Source organism: Leucopleurus acutus (assembly GCF_964270905.1).
Source record: "Leucopleurus acutus genome assembly, chromosome: 8".
Classification (NCBI taxonomy): domain Eukaryota; kingdom Metazoa; phylum Chordata; class Mammalia; order Artiodactyla; family Delphinidae; genus Leucopleurus; species Leucopleurus acutus.
This window is the reverse complement of record NC_139151.1, coordinates 46296822-46315262: the sequence shown is the minus strand read 5'-3', so window position 1 is coordinate 46315262 and position 18441 is coordinate 46296822. Positions and strand designations below refer to the sequence as shown.

General features: G+C 44.7%; 1 protein-coding gene across 1 annotated transcript; it reads left to right on the top strand.

Annotated features, from left to right (window-relative positions):
* Positions 1-206: 206 nt before the first annotated feature.
* On the top strand, positions 207-10117 carry PRSS23 (serine protease 23; the record flags this gene model as incomplete). Its single annotated transcript, XM_082845766.1, has 2 exons — positions 207-282; positions 8977-10117. The coding sequence occupies exon 2, from the start codon at positions 8990-8992 to the stop codon at positions 10115-10117; it is 1128 nt and encodes a 375-aa protein (XP_082701892.1). The 5' UTR covers positions 207-282; positions 8977-8989.
* Positions 10118-18441: the final 8324 nt, after the last annotated feature.

Sequence of the window (18441 nt, the reverse complement as noted above, 5' to 3'; positions counted from 1 at the left end):
GAGGGGCCGGGGCGCGGGCCGCGGGCCGCGGGCAGCGGGCGGGGGGTGGGCGGGGGGGCGGGCGGGTGGCGGCCGAGCGGCTTCCCCGAGAGCGGAGGCGGGGCGGGCGGGCTCCGGAGGCGCGGGGGGCGGACCCGGCAGCCGCCGGCACTGCTTGCCCGCCCGCCCGCTAGCACTCAGTCGCGCCGCCAAGCCGGCATGGGAGCTGCGCGCGCCCTCCCGGCCCCCACACCTGTCTGAGCGGCGCGGCGAGCCGGGGTCCGGGCGGGCGACCCGGCGCGGGTGAGTGAGGGCGCCGGCCCGGCGGGGGCCGTGGAACAAAGGGCCGGTGGGCGCGAGGCGGGGGGACCGCGGGCTGCGTGGCTGGGGGGACGGCACCGGAGACCTCGCCTCGGCTACCCTCGGGGCTCGAGGGGTGCGACCGGCGGCCTGCGGGAGCTCCGCGGAGACTCAGGAGCTGCAGGGCATTTGGATCACGCAGTGTCACCCGTGGATCGGGTAGGGAAGGAAAGTTTTGCAACTACCATCTCGGATGCTGGGTGGGAGTAAAGAAAGAGCCCGCTCTGGGCACGCTGTCCTCCGGCTGGAAGATGACAACACCGGCGCCTCTTACGTGCACACACAGACACACACACACGCATACCCTCACTTTTTCCCTTGAGTTTTGCACATACGTATTCCAACAAGATCTGAACATTAATTTTTAAATCCTGGGCATGTGATTGTGAACAAACCTTAGCAAGCAAGGAGACTGCAGCAAAGCGGCTCTTTTCTCTGGTGCCTTGATTGATAACCCTGCGCATCCCTAGAAACTACTGTCCGTGAACTATCAACAGTTGCTGGAAGCAAATATTTCTTCCTGAGCCTGTGGACATTCATCACTAGTTAACGTTTAAAAAAACACTTTGAAAAAAGTTTCAAAAATGTTTTAAAAGAGGAGGGAGAAAAATTATTTAGATGAAGGAAAACTACCACTCCCCTCTGGAATACAAATTAGGTTTGCTTTCGAACATCTCATGAGAAAGCGGCTGATAAAAAGCCTGTTTGTTTAATTCCCTTTTGGGTGACATCCATGAGACTTCAGAAACAGCCCCTGGCTGATGGAAAGCTCCTGGTTGTTCAGGATCAGTGTTGGCTCAGGGTTGCCTTCTCTTAGCTTCCGAAACTGAACTTGAGGGGTCCCTCTGCCATCCTTAGGAGCAGGTAGGCCAATGCCAGAATCGTTTTGACGAGGCCCTGTGGTAAGGAGTTGAATTTATGGTTTGAAGTCAGCTGTGGCCAAAAGCTGAATTCCAAATTAATATCAGGCTATTTATTGCACTTGTTTCAGAATCATACCTGTGCATAAGAGGCATTTACAATAGACCTTATAACTGCATCTCTTAAGAAGTCTGTCAGACAGGAGTGGATTGGAGGTGGAGTGGGCAAAAGGAACTTAGGAACTGCCACGAAAGCCACTATCTGTACTTGTGAAAGTGTTTGTGATCATATGTACACCGTCTGCATTTGAATAGATTGTTTCACTTGTATTTTTGCCACTTAAAGTCAAGAGATAACTCGTCATCCTTTCCATTGCCTGAACTGGAAAGGAAGCATTTTTCCAAGGTAACTAATATGGATCTCATTTTTGTAACAGTGACAATTTATTCAGGTAGATGGTGAATGTGGGTGCATTTTTCTGTCTGTAGTATAAGTGCCAAAGTGCCCATTAGTGGGTCTGAGAACACTTCTGGCCCCTGTCTGCAGTGTTTAAGAGTCTCAGGTTCTCCTGCACATCTTTTCTCATAGATCCCTTAGGATTTAATCCACCAGCCATTATTCATGCCTAACTCCCCTCCCCCGCCCCCAACTCCAGGGAATTCGTTTCTCATGGTCTCACCATTGACAGTTTTATACTCTGCTCTTGTTCTGCTGCCAGGTTTGTCCCAGGCTCACTAGGGTAGTTCATTTTGCCTAAAATCTGATAGAGAAGAAGTTAAACTTCGTTTGACCACAAGATTATGTTTAGGGTAGCTGGGCTTGTAAATACCCTGCATTTCTTTCCTGTACAAGACTGTAATTCTTAAACCATTATGTGATTAGGTTTGTTTCCCTTTAACAGGTTCTGTGCCTCAGGAAAATGAGAGCATGCCTGGCTGCAGAGTATTCCCAGAGCTTTGTTCATTTTTAGCTATTTGCTTTAGGAATTAGCATGGTTTCACTGTTCAGTATCTCTGGGCAGAGAGTCCATGGAAAAACCCTTGGCCATCCTTCCAGATGGTGTCCAAAACTTTTATCCTCACAAACTTCCCTGCTGTTTCTTCCTGTCATTACCGTTTATAGTGGTCACAGGAATTCAGATGTTGTACAACAGAGAACTTATATCCTGAGGATTAGATTTTCCCTGCCAGCACTTCTTTGCTATAGGAGTTAAACCATTATCCCAAACACTTGCCCTCTTGAGGAGACCTGTGTTGTTGCAGTTTTCAAGGTGTAGAACTGGCAGAGAGCCATCTCAGTGCCACGGTCTCCAAGCAGTGATTGTTGTCTGCACATCTGCTAATATGCAATGTCCCTTCACTGTCAGGTTATTAGTGGGCTTATGAAGTGGCAGCATCTTCATAAGGTATAAATATTTTCAGACAGTGGACAGAGGGACAGCGGCTCACGTTGAGTGTTGGGACATGGAAAGTGTAACCCTCTTGTGAGTCAGATATACAGAGCTGGAAAAGGAATACTGTTTCCATATTACTAAGCATGGCGAGAAAATATTTGCTTACCTTCATTTTCCATTCTTTGTCATTTAGGTGAAGTGATGCATGAAAATACTTAGTTGGGAACTTTAAAAGATAATTATGTATCTAAGGACTCCTTATCCAGTAAAGGCTTATTCCTAGAAATGAAATGTTGTAGACCTGAATTACTTTGTCCAGATTTTTTAAAATTAATTCATTTATTTTTTAACTTTTTATTTGATATTGGAGTATAGTCGATTAACAATGTTGTGACAGTTTCAGGTGTACAGCAAAGTGATTCAGTTATACATATGCATGTATCCATTCTTTTTCAAATTCTTTTCCCATTTAGGTTGTTACATAATATTGAGCAGAGTTCCCTGTGCTATACAGTAGGTCCTTGTTGGTTAATAATAAGGATAAGATTTGGAAATGTTCATTCCTTTTTTAAGGTGTGAGTTTTCCAGACAGTTCTAAAAGGATAAAATGATTCATTTAAAGGCAGGAGAGAATTAAAAATTATGTGACCCATTAGTTACTTTTCCAGTAGTGAGATTATGACTGTTTTCATCCTAGAGTGTTTATGTTTAAATAAACTTATATGGGCATAGCTAAGGCTTACCAAGAGTATAAAAATGGAAACAATAATTGTCTCCTGGGGAATTATCCTAGTATCAGGTGAATTGGGAAATTAATGCAAAGCCACCAACCTAATTTTAAGGTGTTTTATTAATGGGGAAGGGGTCAGGGCAAGGTGTGAATGCCTTAGGAAAGGCCCTGAGTTGAAGTAGGGTGTGTCCCCCCCCCACCTCTACCCCAAGACTTTGCTAAGAGCTTTCTCACCTAGCCATCCTCCACTCCATTCTTGAAAGCTGCCCTCTGCTGGAGGCCTTTGTTTCCTTTGCAAACAGATAAGGGAAACCTTGCCGTCCAGACAGGCAAGAGATTAGCATGATAAATTTTCCTTTTCCTTTCCCCTTGTGCCTCCGCCTTCCACAAATCTTTGAGTAAAAGCTACTGAGCAGTAAATGACAGTGCAGACGCTGTCTATAAACAACATAATGCCTGACCTGGCCTTTTGTGTCCCTGGAAAATTATAAAATGAGAGAATCCTGGACCTGGAAAGACCAGAGCTAGAAGACTAAGAGATCATTGTTCATAACAATTTCTAAATCACCCTAAACACACAATCGGTAAAGGAGTGAGTAACTGATGAAGCTTGTAACTTTAATACAGTTGTCAGTTTAAACCCAGGTGGGGACCTGAGAACATACAACTTTCTCTTCCAATTTCTGATCAGGTATTTAAAAAACCAAATCAATTTGGAATAATTTGACCTGCATTAATTTCTAAATCTGAATTAAAGTTTTTTTTTTAAATACAGTTTTGTAGCTTTCAGAGTTAGATAGAAACTTTATTTATTTTAAATTTATTTAACTTATTTATTTCTTTTTGGCGGTGTTAGGTCTTTGCTGCTACGCGTGGGCTTTCTCTAGTTGCAGCGAGCGGGGGCTACTCTTCTTTGAGGTGTGCGGGCTTCTCATTGTGGTGGCTTCTCTTGTTGTGGATCATGGACTGCAGGTGCGCGGACTTCAGTAGTTGTGGTGCACGGGCTTAGCTACTCCACGGCATGTGGAATCTTCCCGGACCACGGCTCGAACCCGCACCCCCCGCATTGACAGGCAAATTCTTAACTACTGCGCCACCAGGGAAACCCTAGAAACTTTAATGAAGATATAAAATGTTCTCAGAATAAGGTCTTACCACACAAAATAATGAATAGAGTTGAAATAATAATATAGGGAACTTGTAAGCGATGCTTCAAACTAAGAGAATTAGCGTTTTTGACGTATCTGAAACGTTTATTTTTAAGGGATTAGAGCTTTACCCTGCCCTGTTGGTTTAGCAGTTTTACTTATAGATGGCTGACTTCTCCTAAACTGGTTGACTGCCCAGAATTTCTGTTGTGAAGTCTCTGGATTAGATTAGATGCTATTCGTCTAGAGTCTTAATATTTTAGCCATAGTCTGCAGTAGGCTCTTTAGTGCCCTCTAACAGCATCCTGTGATCTGTAAGTGGTCCGGGAGGCCCTTGGCAGAGTCAGCCCTCATTTTGCTGAAGAACAAATTCGATTCTGTGTGTTGAGAGGCTGGAGTGAAGCTGGGGCCAGTGAGAGCCAACACGCATACCCCAGAAAAAGACTTGTTCCTGTGTCTCCACACCCACTAAGTGGTTTCTAAAAACAGTGTTTACTTTTTGAAAGGCAGACATTTTTCAAAAAGGTATGCCATGGTGACACATGTGAAATGAGGCATGCTTCAAGGCCTTGGAAAGTATTTTTTAAACAGGGCTTTACTATACAGGGCAAACACTGGGAAAGGTGAAATTAGAATCAATTTTGCCTGAGAGGGGGTTAGTTAATTCATTAAGACAAGGTTCCTAGATGGATGTGGGTTTTTTTTGCAATTTTAGTACATTAACAATGTTATTTATTTATTTATTTATTTATTTTTGGTTGCGTTGGGTCTCCGTTGCTGCACAGGGGCTCTCTCTAGTTGCAGGGAGCGGGGGCTACCCTTCGTTACAGTGCGCAGGCTTCTCACTGCAGTGGCTTCTCTTGTTGCGGGGCACAGGCTCTAGGCGCGCGGGCTCCGTACTTGTGGCACACGGGCTCTAGAGCGCAGGCTCAGTACTTGTGGCGCACGGGCTTAGCTGCTCTGCCGCATGTTGGATCTTCCCAGACCAGGGCTCGAACCCGCGTCCCCTGCATTGGCAGACGGATTCTTAACCACTGCACCACCAGGGAAGTCCCTACTTCAGCTTATCTTAAGAAAGAACACACAGAATCCAGAGGTCCAAGCTGCCAAGTATTCCTGTTTTCAAAATATTATTCTTGGGAGAGAGAGAGGAGGAGATGAGATAGTATGATCTTATATATTATCATAAGTTGTAGATATTTTCAAGGGGCAGGAAGAACATGACAGTTAAAATATGCTCATATTATCAACTAGAACATGCCTTTTGAAATCCTAAATCTGAAATTTGTATGTTAATTGGATCCTAGGAGTACAGAGTGCAAAGTATTTACGGCAGTAAAGAATTCACACTCTGTAGGACGGTGCCAATGGCACGTGTCTTTAGCTTTATCCATTCGTCCAACCGTTGACATTGTCTATTGGCTGGGGTGTCAGGGAAGAGAACGGTAGGAACGAGTCTGAAACTAGTTCAAATACACTTTTAAAAATCCATCTAGGGGGCTTCCCTGGTGGCGCAGTGGTTAAGAATCTGCCTGCCAATGCAGGGGACATGGGTTCGAGCCCTGGTCTGGGAAGATCCCACGTGCTGCGGAGCAACTAAGCCCATGCACCACAACTACTGAGCCTACGTTCTAGAGCCCGTGCTCTGCAGCAAGAGAAGCCACTGCAATGAGAAGCCCGTGCACCATAACAAAGAGTAGCCCCCCGATCGCCGCGACTAGAGAAAGCCCGCGGGCAGCAACGAAGGCCCAACGCAGCCAGAAATAAATAAATAAATTTATAAGGAAAAAAAAGAGAAGCTGAAGTAAACTTGGCTTAACACATCTGTTGCTCAGTGTTAATAGGCATTAATGTTCTCCATGTTATAGTCAAAGTGAGGAGGGCGTGGTAGGTAGGGGTCCAAGATGAAGCCCTGTGGGAAATACATGATTCCTCCTAGTACATATCACACTTGGCAGGGATTCTGGTAGGGGGGGCATTTCGTCACCTACACAGCAACTTATACAAGCCCTAGGTATGTCCAAGGTCTGGGTCCTCGGCTAGGAGATGGGAATAATCAGAGAGAACCATCCCCTGAAGTCTCCTGAAGTGTTGTCCTCACCACACCTAACCCACCCCCAAAGTCCCCCTTAGGGAAGAGAGCTCTACCTGCGTTAGCATCCCCTCCGTCATCCATTTAGAACCTTTAGTCCTGGCAGTACCCTCAACCAGCACAAACACTTGTGTGCACATACACATGCCCCCCATGATTTCAAGGATTCAGAGAAATAATTAGATATATTTCCTCCATGCCAAAGGGCCCAGGGACCCTTCCTATTTGGAAAAATGGAGAGAAACAGTTTCAAGGAATCAGGAAGTCCCAAGGAATTGGCTTTTCCAGGACTGCATTTCTTTCTTTTCTAGCCACGCACTTGACAGAAGTGGAATCAGAAAGAGTCAAGCCAAACAGACCCCAGAGGCAGGTGGGGCAAGCACATACTGGAAAACATGATGCGTGCATATTGGGAGTGGGGCTTGGCGTGCTCAGCTGGACGAGATCAGATCAATGGGATTTTCCAGTTTTATGTAAAAGAAAGCAAAAGGCACCCAGAAGTTGCTAGCAGCTCTGTATTCTCAAAGAGGAAGCGTGAGAAGAGTGAAACAGTTTCTTCCTGACTCCCACTCCCACTATGTCCCACTAGCTTCTTAAGACCTAACCCCTCCTTGTCCTTGTTTTGGGGTCCTTGATTGTGAATGAATTAACCTACCTGCTATTCAGCTTCTCTTGAACAGAAGGTTCGGAGCCAGTCTGAGCCAACTGATGCTTCAATATTTATAAGAGTACTTCCAGCCATCTTTGTTGTTGTTCCTGTAGTGGGATGATCGTTCTGGGTCTTTAAACATACCTTTCAGGATAAAATCCAAACTCCTTCATCTAGTATACACAGCCCTGCGTAACGTGGCTCTCGCCTGCTGCTTCCACCATGTCCTCTGTTCCACCCTTGCTGAGCTTAATGTGTTACTGAAGTGACTTGTACTGTTGCCTGTCTCCTTGCCCTTGCATAGACGGTTTTTCCCTCTTTCTAAGTGTCCCCTTCACTCTGTCTTAGCTAATTTCTGTTCAGCTTTAACACCCATCTCAGGCATCACCTCCCCCAGGATGCCTCCCGTGTTCTTCTCCCCACCACTGGATTCCACGCCCTTTCTCTGAGCTACCACATCATCCGTGCGCATCTCTGTCATTAGCACTCAGCGTGCATCATTCAAAATATTTTTTCACAGATGTAGAGAACAAACGTATGGATACCAAGGGGGAGGGGGGGTGGGATGAATTGGGAGATTGGGATTGACATATATACACTATTGATACTATGTATAAAATAGATAACTAATGAGAGCTTACTGTATAGCACAGGGAACTCTACTCAATGCTCTGCAGTGACCTAAATGGGAAAGAAATCCAAAAAAGAGGGGATATGTGTATATGTATAACTGATTCACTTTGCTGTACGGTAGAAACTAACACCACATTGTAAAGCAACTATACCCCAATTTAAAAAATATATATTTTTTGAGCCACACTAATCATTCATTCATTCACTCTTCATAAATACAAACTATCCATTCAATAAATCTTTGTTGAGTTGCTAGCATAGGCCCAAGTTCAAGGCATTTAGACTAGCTGGGAACACAGATGCACAGACCTGAAAAAGTAACCAATAGTTACTTGAAATAGGAACAGAAATAGTCACAGTGTGATACTTGATGCACTATTAGAGCTTTAGATCTTTGACAAGACCCTGGTAGTATACAACAAAATCCAAAGGATGAAGGAATATTGGGTTTGTCAGAGACCTGGTTACTCTGAAACTAAACTTATAATAGTTAAAGTTGTTCTAAATTCAAAGCAAAGCAAAACAAATAAAAAAAGTCTCATTCCCTCTTCTCAATCACTCACCATTTAAAAGCAATCAGACTCCCAGTAAGTGTGACACTGTGGACCCATCCCTCCCTGACGCCTTAGTCATTCAATAAACTGTGTAATTTAAATTTACCCTCGAGATGAGCAAGTTACTCTGAACATTTTCGAAGTACATCCTATAATGAGATTGAGAGGAAGGAAGGAAAGAAAGGCAGGGGGACCAGGAAGGTAGGAGAGGATGAAAGTATAGAATCAAGCACAAAGAAGGCTCAAAATTGTATGGATATCAGGGCTGGTCAAGCAAGTCATCTGTGAATTAATGACTCCATGCACCTGCCCTGCAGCAGGCCGTCCTTAGGGACACCTTAAACATCGAGGGGAATGAATACCCAATTTCATTTTGGGCACCCAGCCACAGGAACAAACAAGGTCAAGCCCTTGGGTTGTGAGTGAGACCATTACCTAGGGATTCCTCTCCACATCCCCGATTAATGAGCAGGGTTCACAGTGTTAAAACAATGACAGGCATGCCCCCAGGCTGCCTCCCCAGCAAAGGAGAGCTCAGCCCCTTGCCCTCCTGACCTGCCTGTCTTTGTTCCTGCAGGGTGGTGCTCAGCATGGCGGGGACCCCAGGGCTTCTCCTCCTCTCCGTCCTCCTCTGTGCTGTTGGGCAGGTGAGCCCCTACGGCGCCCACTGGAAACCCACCTGGCCTGCCTACCGCCTCCCCGTGGTCTTACCCCAGTCCACCTTAAACTTGGCCAAGCCACACTTTGGGGCCGAAGCCAAATTGGAAGTGTCCTCCTCGTGTGGCCCCCAGTGTCATAAGGGAAGTCCACTGCCCACTTATGAAGAGGCCAAGCAGTACCTGTCCTATGAAACCCTCTATGCCAACGGCAGCCGCACCGAGACACAGGTGGGCATCTATGTCCTCAGAAGTGGTGAGGGTGAGTCTTCGGGAAAGTCTCGAAGGAAGCGGCAGATTTATGGCTACGACAGCAGATTCAGCATTTTTGGGAAGGACTTCCTGCTCAACTACCCGTTCTCAACATCGGTGAAGTTATCAACAGGCTGTACCGGCACCCTGGTGGCGGAGAAGCACGTCCTCACGGCTGCCCACTGCATACACGATGGGAAAACCTACGTGAAAGGAACCCAGAAACTGCGAGTGGGCTTCCTGAAGCCCAAGTTTAAAGATGGTGGTCGAAGGGCCAACGACTCGAGCTCAGCCGTGCCCGAGAAGATGAAATTTCAGTGGATCCGGGTGAAGCGCACCCATGTGCCCAAGGGTTGGATCAAGGGCAATGCCAATGACATTGGCATGGATTATGACTATGCCCTCCTGGAACTCAAAAAACCCCACAAAAGAAAGTTCATGAAGATCGGGGTAAGCCCTCCCGCCAAGCAACTGCCAGGGGGCAGAATCCACTTCTCCGGTTATGACAATGACCGACCGGGCAACTTGGTATACCGCTTCTGTGATGTCAAAGATGAGACCTATGACCTGCTGTACCAGCAGTGTGACGCCCAGCCCGGGGCCAGCGGGTCCGGGGTCTACGTGAGGATGTGGAAGAGACAGCAGCAGAAGTGGGAGCGAAAAATTATTGGCATCTTTTCCGGGCACCAGTGGGTAGACATGAACGGTTCTCCACAGGATTTCAACGTGGCTGTTAGAATCACCCCTCTCAAATATGCCCAGATTTGCTATTGGATTAAAGGAAACTACCTGGATTGTAGGGAGGGGTGACACGGTGTTCCTTTCTGGCCGTTCTTAATGGTCTTCTATTTTAGGAGAGGCCAAATTTTGTCATTGGGGTGTGTGTGTGTGTGTGTGTGTGTGTGTGTGTGTGTGTGTGTGTGTGTGTGTGTGTGTGTGTGTGTGAGAAATGTGTTATAATATCTTTTACCTAATTTTTTTAAATTGCAAGATGACTGGCTGTATTATTTGAAAACTGGTTTGTGTATCATATATCATTTAAGCAGTTTGAAGGCCTACTTTTGCATAGAAATAAAAAACATACTGATGTTTGGGTCAATAGGGAAGACTTAGTGATTAAGTTAATCTTTCACCTTTTGAGAACTTTGATTTTTATTTCATCTGAACTTGTTTCCAAAGCTTATATTAAATACGTGGCATATGGGAGACATAAATTCTTACGTGTGTGTATTTTCTCCTGAGGTTCAACTTGCTTTGTTTTGTTTCTTTTAGTGCCTAATCATTCATGTTTCCAGGCAGTGTTCCCCACCACATACAACTCTTAGGAACTTTCACAGTACTTTTTAGACAGGCAGTTATAATATTTTGGATTTGGGGGCATTTGCACAGAAGTCCTAGATCAGTAAGATAATTTACTGATTACACTGGTGCACGTATTAAACTGTATCCTACAGTAAGTATCCCAAGCATCTTTCAGTTTTGAAATAGTTTCTCTTCTGAAGACTCTTGCTGTACTTTCTGGGAAGCCTTGGCATGTGGCTCTGCCAGCGTTTGTAGTCACACCAGAGTAAGCAAGATTGTTTATGCCAATCCTTCCACTTAACAGGATTTCACTCACATTTCTTGAACTAGCTGTTTTCCAGGAGACAATAATCAGGGCCTAATTAGAACAGGCTGTATTGCTTCCCAGCTAACAGTTGTGGTCACACTAAAAACAATCATTGTATTTTACCCCTGGAGTGTAGCACATCTCATGTTTTATCATTTGGATGGAGTCATTTAAAATGAATTAAATTCCAGAGCACAATGGACACATTGCTTGGCAGATGTCACAACAGAATAACCACTTGTTTGGAGCCTGGCACAGTCATCCAGCCTAATCAAAATTATTCTGCATAGTTTTCAGTGCGCTTTCAGGGAGCTGTGGACTTGTGCAATTTGGAAACTTTTCTCTCTTACTTATTTTATAGTAAAAATATTTGGAAAATGCTTTAAGAAAAACCAATATGGCTTTTTTTTTTTTTTTTACTAGTTAAAAGGGCCTCTTTTACTAGAATTCTCCAGGCTACAGACACCCATAGTCAAGTACAAGAGTAAAAAAATGAAAATTGGGAATGCAGAAGGGATCAGAATCACCACTTCAATCAATGTCTTTATGAATGTTTTATCAATATGATCATCACAGTATATAAGGAAAAGATTTAGACTCATTTTATGTTTTCATTCTATGCCTCTCAGCCCGAGCACTTCTTTCTAAATGTATCAGTAGAGACAAAAAAGCAAATGAATTACAAGGCAGATATGTGGTGTGCGTGCACCCCTGACATTTGCAGCCTGCATTGTGACTATTTATTTGTGAGGACATTGAACTACAGCACTGATGCTTAAACCTTCTCCGGGTGACTTTTGGCTTATGTTCCTCGAGCTTTTCAGAAGAATAATCCTGATAAAGCACTCGAGAAACTACAACCATAGTGCGCTCCTCAAATCGCGTAAGAAATGCTGTGCATAGCAGAGATGCAAGGCCACCAGGAATCTTTGGATTTGCACTACGGTATGCTTTGGAATCTAACAGGAATCTAGCCTGAGGAAGAAGAGAGGTCTCCATCTCTATGTCTGGTATTTGGGAGTTTTGTTTGTTTTTGCTCTTGCTTGGTGCTAAAGGAAGTTTGCTGGACACCTAGACCAGAACTGATTTTTTAAAAAAATATAGATAGGGCTTCCCTGGTGGCGCAGTGGTTGAGAGTCCGCCTGCCGATGCAGGGGACTTGGGTTCGTGCCCCGGTCCGGGAAGATCCCACATGCCGCGGAGCGGCTGGGCCCGTGAGCCATGGCCGCTGAGCCTGTGCGTCCGGAGCCTGTGCTCCGCAACGAGAGAGGCCACAACAGTGAGAGGCCCGCGTACTGCAAAAAAAATATATAGATAGATAGATAGATGCTCCTTTTATGAAGCACATTGATTTCTTGATTTTGATTTTTTGCAATGTTGAAACTCAACAAGGGTGGGCAATGGCACAAAGTCGAAATAGTACAATATTTAGTTCACAAGTAGATGTAATTTACTAAGAATATTACCCACAGTCTATATACAGCATAATTCATAGAATTGTAAAAGAAGACTATATAATACTTCAACGTGTCCACCTTTTCAGTGGTAATAGAAAGAAGCATCGTATTGAAATATCATGGAAGTTGAAATAAAGCCTCTTGCAATATTATTAATATAATTAGTGCTTTACATATATTAGTTGTACATTGTAAGGACATACTCCTAGTAAGGCTAGTAGAACAACGTTTCCCGAAGTGTGTGCCTTCAACGCTTATCCTTCCAGATTTTCTACCAAAAATAAAAATGGCACCTTCATCAAGGCAGAGGGGGTTGCCTCACAATATTCCCTCTCTTTATTGGGGATTCACTTGCATGTTTGCACATTAAAAGCTCTAAGAAGTCCTGTAATAAAGAGACATGTTTTAAAATCTGCATTTCAATAAGCACCTTTGATCACGGAAACCTTGTTTTCTCATATAATACCTACGAGTGATTTAGTGTTCTAATGAATACATTTTGGGGATTGCTGTAACAGCCTTCTGGTCTAGGTGGCGCTGCAAAAAGTATGAGTCCCGAGTGGTGTCAGGTACCAGTGCCTTTTGGGTTCACCGGAACCCCGCATCCAGATTTGGAAATGTTCAGAAGGTGAAACAGGAGACAGTAAACTTGAAACATCATTTGTTGTTGAGAATCAGAAGGTTGTGGCAGAACTGGGGACACATATTTTCCATAGACTATACAAAGTTTTGAATTTCAGAAAGGAGCCAGTCCCAAAAAAAGCGGGGGGAGGGGAAATAGGGCTAAAAGAGATACAGAAATATGAACTGGCCAGTGGCAGAGTTGTACCTGTGTTCTCTCTTTACCCTTTTTGGACCAGAAAATGGATTTGTTAAAAAAACCTGTTAAGTAAAGCGGAACCCCAAGATCATGCTCTTCACTCATTCTACCTGCTCAGTGGGAGGGCAAGCCCGCGATGACACCTGGGTCAATGTTTAATGATGTCTCTCTAACACCTCCGGGGGTCTTTAGTTTCGAACTAGTGAAGGATGACAAGCCTACACTGGGATAAAGACTCCGGTCTTTCCGCCCTGTGCTAGCTGGAGGGTAAGTGGCAGTCATCCAGTGTCCGAAACAATTTGGACAGCAGTCCTGAGCATTTCTTCTCTCACGGCTGGTCAGAGCTCGCGGCCAAGGAGGCTAGTGGACTGTCCCTGCACTAGCCTGGCTTTCCCTCCTGCTTTCTCTGAGTTTTACTGCTCATGTCTGTCCTTTTTCTTTGAATCAGCTCAAGGGTGCCTTGAAATTGCCTCCCTCAACTGATTTTTATGAATATTTGGTAGAGTGGCCATTCAATTTATCATACTTTTTTGAGACTGACTGAAAGGGAATTCTATTAATAATGAGGCTAGGGCAGCAGGCACACCACCGGTAGGTACTGGGAAATCCAGCATGTCTGGTCACCTAAACTGGTAAGCCCTGCAAAGCACTGTATAGAATGCGGACCGACAGCATCTTCGTGAACCTAGGAACACAGTGGGGCTGCACGCCTTCTTTGCCTAGATCAGCATTCTGAGGGCCTCTGATAGGGGAAGGGCATTTAAAAATCCTTCCAGTGGGATGGGGTCTGGAGTCCCTAGGTGGTAAACGCAAACCATTTCTAGCAGATGAACAACCCATCTGTTTTTAGTCTTCTGTTTCCCCAGAGAAGGGAATAAACCAGCTTCCAGAACAAGAGTAAATAAGACTGAGAGCTAGGGCAACAGACTGGTGTTGAGGGGGACGACGGCCTTGGAGTTCGGCCGACTGATTCCATAGTTGCCTGCTTCCTTTTGGTGAATAAATCTCAATGCACTTCAATTTATTGTGGTTTTTTTTGCGGTATGCGGGCCTCTCACTGTTGCGGCCTCTCCCATTGTGGAGCACAGGCTCCGGACGCACAGGCTCAGCGGCCATGGCTCACGGGCCCAGCCACTCCGCGGCACGTGGGATCTTCCCGGACCGGGGCATGAACCCGTGTCCCCTGCATCGGCAGGCGGACTCCCAACCACTGCGCCACCAGGGAAGCCCTCAATTTAAAACTTAAAACCCTCCTCTCTGATTTAAATATCCTCTCTCTCTGGGCTGCTACTCCTCCAGGGGGCTGGGGTAGAACAGAAGAAGAGGAAAAAGGCAAACATCTGGGTCCGCTCCTCAGTGGTTGCTGCTTCTTCGATAATACCAGCTCTTTCATCCTCCTTAGCTCTTCCCTCTGGTGATGTAACCCTCTGCCTCCTGCTGCCGGCACACTCTTACCTGGAAGACAGGCCTCTCAAGTGGTTAACCAGCAAAATATCCCAAGTCCAGCCATACTCTTCCAGGCTGGCATTACCCATGAGAAACTCACAGGCTTGCTATACCCAACTGTGAGCTAGCTGCCCATTGAAGATCTGGGGAGGAAATATTCTAGGCTGAGGGAGCTGGAGTGCAAGGGCCCCTGGCAGGATCAAATTTGGTCCGTTCAGGAGGTGAAATGGGTGAAAGGGTTAAAAAGTATAAACTTTCACTCTAAAATAAATAAGTCATATGGATGTTATGAGGAATATGGTGACTATAGTTAATAATACTATATTATATATTTGAAAGTTTCCAAGAGTAGATCTTAAAAATTTTTATCACAGGAAGATATTTTTGTAACTATGTATGTGACGGATATTAACTAGACTTATGGTGATGATCATTTCACAATATATAGAAATAGTCAATCATTATATTTTACATCTGAAACTAATGTTATATGTCAATTATATGTGAATTTTTTTAAGAAAAAGAATGACACTTAGGTTTGGGGGCTGAGCATCCAGGTAGATTCCAGGTGCCATTTGCTGAGATGGGAAAGAGGATCAGGTTTGGGATCAAGAATTTTGTGTTCTGCTGGCGGGAATGTGAATTGGTACAGCCACCATGGAGAACAGTATGGAGGTTCCTTAAAGAACTACAAATAGAACTACTATATGACCCGGCAACCCCACTGCTGGGCATATACCCTGAGAAAAGCATAATTCAAAAGAGTCATGTACCACAATGTTCATTGCAGCTCTATTTACAATAGCCCGGAGATGGAAACAACCTAAGTGTCCATCATCAGATAAATGGATAAAGAAGATGTGGCACATATAAACAATGGAATATTACTCAGCCATAAAAAGAAACGAAATTGAGCTATTTGTAATGAGGTGGATAGACCTAGAGTCTGTCATACAGAGTGAAGTAAGTCAGAAAGAGAGAGACAAATACCGTATGCTAACACATATATATGGAATTTAAGAAAAAGACAATGTCATGAAGAACCTAGGGTAAGACAGGAATAAAGACACAGACCTACTAGAGAATGGACTTGAGGATATGGGGAGGGAGAAGGATAAGCTGTGACAAAGCGAGAGAGAGGCATGGACATATATACACTACCAAACATAAAATAGATAGCTAGTGGGAAGCAGCCGCATAGCACAGGGAGATCAGCTCGGTGCTTTGTGACCGCCTGGAGGGGTGGGATAGGGAGGGTGGGAGGGAGGGAGACACAAGAGGGAGGAGATATGGGAACATATGTATATGTATAACTAATTCACTTTGTTATAAAGCAGAAACTAACACACCATTGTAAAGCAATTATACCCCAATAAAGATGTTAAAAAAAAGAAACTAACACACCATTGTAAAGCAATATACTCCAATAAAGATGTAAAAAAAAAAAAGAATTTTGTGTTGGTCATGTTGTGTTTGAAATATCTAATGGACACCCAAGTGGCGATGTCAAGTGAGCGCTTGAATTGTTAAGTAAGGATCTCTGACAGTGAAGCTCAGTAGAAAGATCTTGAATTGGCATGTAGATGGCACGTAAAGCCACAGAGTGAGAGAGTATCACCTGGGGAGAGAAGGAGCGGAATGAGGCTTGAGGAGAGGGCCGAGGATGGGATGCTGGTCCACCATCATTTAGAGATGGGGCTCATAGAGGAAAAGGAGGAGGAAGAGGCAGCCAAGAGGCTGAGAAGAGGCCGCCAATGAGGGCAGAGGAAAATCAGGAAAGTGTGGCCTCCCAGAAGCCAAGAGAAAAAAAGTTCAAAGCCAAGTGGGGGAGGGAGGAGGGCAAAGGGGCAGGACAAGAAGAGGTTGTACCCAGAAATGTCCTTCTGGCTGGTGGGCAAGGCAAGAGGTGGTAGGCAGGGGCCCAGTAAGGAGCCACCTGGTCCTCCAAGCAGAACCTCGCCTCGTGCAGTTCTGTGCTCCCCACTGCGTGAGCACAGGCTCTGCTTCCTCGTTGCCTGTGATGACTGACTAACCGAATCCTCAGTGGAGCCCTCAGGAAGTGCAAGGATCCAGGGCCACACGCTCCCTGGGGGAGTCCAAGGGCAACAAAAACAGGGGCTCAGGGAGGCCCACGGCCATCCCCTTCTGCCCAGCCTGATGTTCTCCGAGGATAGAAAGCGCAGCGTGACTCTTCGGTGTGGGGGGTGTGTGTGTGTGTATCAAGTGTGTAAAAATACCAAGTGCTCTCTTAGTCTTGATTTATCACTGTCTCTCATCTTCAGACTTTAAAAGGACTAAGACACGCTCTTTCATAAAGGGTGAGGACAGGTCTGAGAAGGTCGAGTTCCAATCCAGTGAAGCAAGACTGAGGTGTTTGCATTGGAGAGAATGAGGAGAATCTCGGAAAATGAAATAAACAGAGCGCGTGAGTGGAACCGGAGTAGCAGCCTTGGGAACCGCAGCTCAGCCTTGCCGTCAACTGATCTGTCTTCTCAGGAAGGCCTCCCCTGACCATCTTCTCTGAAAGGTCAACTCTCCGCAGCCCCCGCCTCAGACAGGTCTGACTTCCCTTCCCTGCTTTAACGTCTCTGCTTAGCACTAATCAATATCTCACATACTCTATATTAATTTCTCTTGTTTGTCCCCCACTACTAGAATATAATTTTGTGAAGACAGGGATTTTTATCTGTTGTATCCCCACACTTAGACCAGTGGCTGGCCCTTCCCCCATCTCTTCAATTATTCAGCCATTCAATTATTCATTCAGCAAGAAGCCCTTCTTGGTGCCATTCACTGTGCTGACACTGGAGTTGCAGAGACAGATGAGACACATCCCTGTGCTCAAGGTGTTCCTGTGTCTTCTCCTTTTGAGGTCACTGTAGTCCTGACTCTTGCTCTACTCCCCAGAGAGGTAAGGCTCAGTCACTACCCTGTCTACAAGAATATCTTGGTGTCAGAGAAATGGAATTGCCACTTTGTAAATTGAACTAATTGAATGTTCCTCTCACATTTTAATAAATCTTTTAGTTAGATCGTCCTGCCTGGTTAGTGCCTTTCTTTTCTGGGATTTTTTAATACTGCTCTGCATCCAGTTTCCTGATGGAAAATGCCATGTTTGGTAAACCAGTATAACTCAGGCATGACTAATATCTTCCATGGATAAGCCTCGCTTGGACATAAGGACATTGTCCTTTAGCATTGACACATTTAATCACTCCAGGATGTTTGCTAGACCAGATTTAGAGGATCCCCCAGAAATGTCACCATTTTTTTTCTATCCTCATGGGGAAAATGTGTTTGTTGATTGACTCTAACATAATATCAGGAAGAATTCATTCAGTTCCCCCCTTTTTTTGATCAGCTTCTTTACACCTCATTAAGTTCTTCAAGTTGTTTAATGTCCCACATTCTCTTCATTTGCATTCATCTGAGGACTTAAAATGGTAAAATGTTATGGAGAATCACTCATAAAAAATAATTTGACTTGAAATCCAGTTATTTATAATACTCACTGTGGGAAAGGATAAAACATAATTATGATTACACTTGAGTCTATACATCCAGACATGAACATTGTAATCAGATTTCTTTTCAGTCCATATTTTTTCAAATGGCTCATTTTTGTTGAAAATACAGCTCTTCGGAGTAAGAAAGAGCCTTTGATTTGATTTTTTTTTATGACTTTCTTACTGTGAGCTCTGTTTCCCTAGACATTTTCTTTTTAATTTATAGTGTATTTAATTATGTTTTTCTTGACTCTGGAGCTCCATAACCCTTTTACATAGTGTTTGTTTTAGATGCC